At 43.6% G+C, this 1,671-nt stretch overlaps 1 protein-coding gene across 1 annotated transcript; it reads left to right on the forward strand.

The window, feature by feature from the left end:
• Positions 1 to 33: 33 nt before the first annotated feature.
• Positions 34 to 1,475, forward strand: SARC_15580 (hypothetical protein; the record flags this gene model as incomplete). The annotated part of the gene is made up of 3 exons (XM_014290302.1): positions 34 to 122; positions 647 to 737; positions 1,349 to 1,475. Coding segments are annotated over 3 exons (307 nt in total), but the record flags the coding sequence as incomplete, so codon positions are not given.
• Between the last annotated feature and the right edge of the window lie 196 nt (positions 1,476 to 1,671).

The raw sequence follows: 1,671 nt of genomic DNA on the forward strand, positions 1-1,671 counted from the left end.
TATACATATACTTATTCTGGTCTTCACTAAATTGTACAGCTTTTGCCGAGACGTTGGGCTTGCCCACCGGTTGGAACACCAGCATATCACTGAATGAGAACACAACAGACACGACCACTGAGGTAAGAATAATATACTCTATAGCTAGAAAGGCTTGATAATCAATGACTACACAAGAGTTAAGGCCATTGGGGTGAGAGCACAAGGGACTCTCTTAATATAGAACACTTATGACGTGTAGATTCGTTGACTGATGCCGATGTCTACGCTGACATACCGCGACACACACTGTTGTAGATACGTTTTGAACAGAAGTCAGCCGACACACACGAGCACGAAGACCCGAGCACGCATGCCCACACTATCGATACAAAACTCTGTATGACTCACCCAAGTTTCTCTACAGCGCTCTGTATGACCCACCCAAGTTTCTCTACAGCGCTCTGTATGACTCACCCAAGTTTCTCTACAGCGCTCTGTATGACTAACCCAAGTTTCTCTACAGCGCTCTGTATGACTCACCCAAGTTTCTCTACAGCGCTCTGTATGACTAACCCAAGTTTCTCTACAGCGCTCTGTATGATTCACTCAAGTTTCTCTACAGCGCTCTGTATGACTCACCCAAGTTTCTGCACTTCAAACATAGGGCCCCAGCCAGTTGCCCCGGGGTATCCAGAACATCCGTCCGCATCTCAAGAATGTGGATGATGTGCCCTTGCTGATCCAGTTGTTCACAGGTACTGTTTGGGCTGGTCTTGGTCAGCAACGTTAGTATAAAGTACGCATGGGGAAATGTTTACAGGTACTGCCTGCAGTGACTTTATTTAAAACGGTAGTTTAGTGCAGGCGCAGGTTAGAAACGTCCTCGTATACCTATTCAAAAATAGATGTCAATATCACTATCAACATTTATATCAATCATTAGTATTTAGTACGGGCAACTCTGGTTGGTGTTTCCATCAGACGGAGACACGTGCGGACTGTTTCTCCGATTGCGTTTGTGCAGAGGAGAGACAAAGACTATTGTTTCCGGAGCACTCACCCGTGCGTCGCTTTTTACTTTTAATATTCTTCTTATTCCGTGCGAACCCTATATTGCAATTCCCCAGAAAAGTCTATCAGGCTTTCTCCTCTACAATATACTATACTATACAATACCTACCTGTACAATATACTATACTATACAATACCTAACTGTACAATATACTGTACTATACAATACCTACCTGATCTCTTTCTTTTGGGTTGTCACGTACTGCCGATTATGGTAGTCGTGGCAGATGTGGCATTCTCATTTCCATAAGTCTCTCTATGTCTCTCATAAAAACGTGCCCACATTATTTTGTAGACTGCACAGTAGAGGCCACGGGTGAGATGATATCGATAATGCAGGAGCATGGCGAGGTGGTGTGCTGCATAGGATCGTCCCTGCGCTCACAGAATATGTTGCTGTTCTCTCAGGCCGATATTAGTATGTGTTCTGTTAGGTCGATATTGGTAAGTGTTTTGTTCGACCGATATTAGCAAGTGTTTTGTTAGGTCGATATTGGTAAGTGTTCTGTTAGGTCGATATTGGTAAGTGTTTTGTTAGGCCGATATTAGTAAGTGTTTGGTTAGGTCGATATTAGTGTTCTGTTAGGTCGATATCAGTATGTGTTTTGTTAGGTCGAT

This window comes from Sphaeroforma arctica, assembly GCF_001186125.1.
Source record: "Sphaeroforma arctica JP610 unplaced genomic scaffold supercont1.6366, whole genome shotgun sequence".
Lineage (NCBI taxonomy): Eukaryota > Ichthyosporea > Ichthyophonida > Sphaeroforma > Sphaeroforma arctica.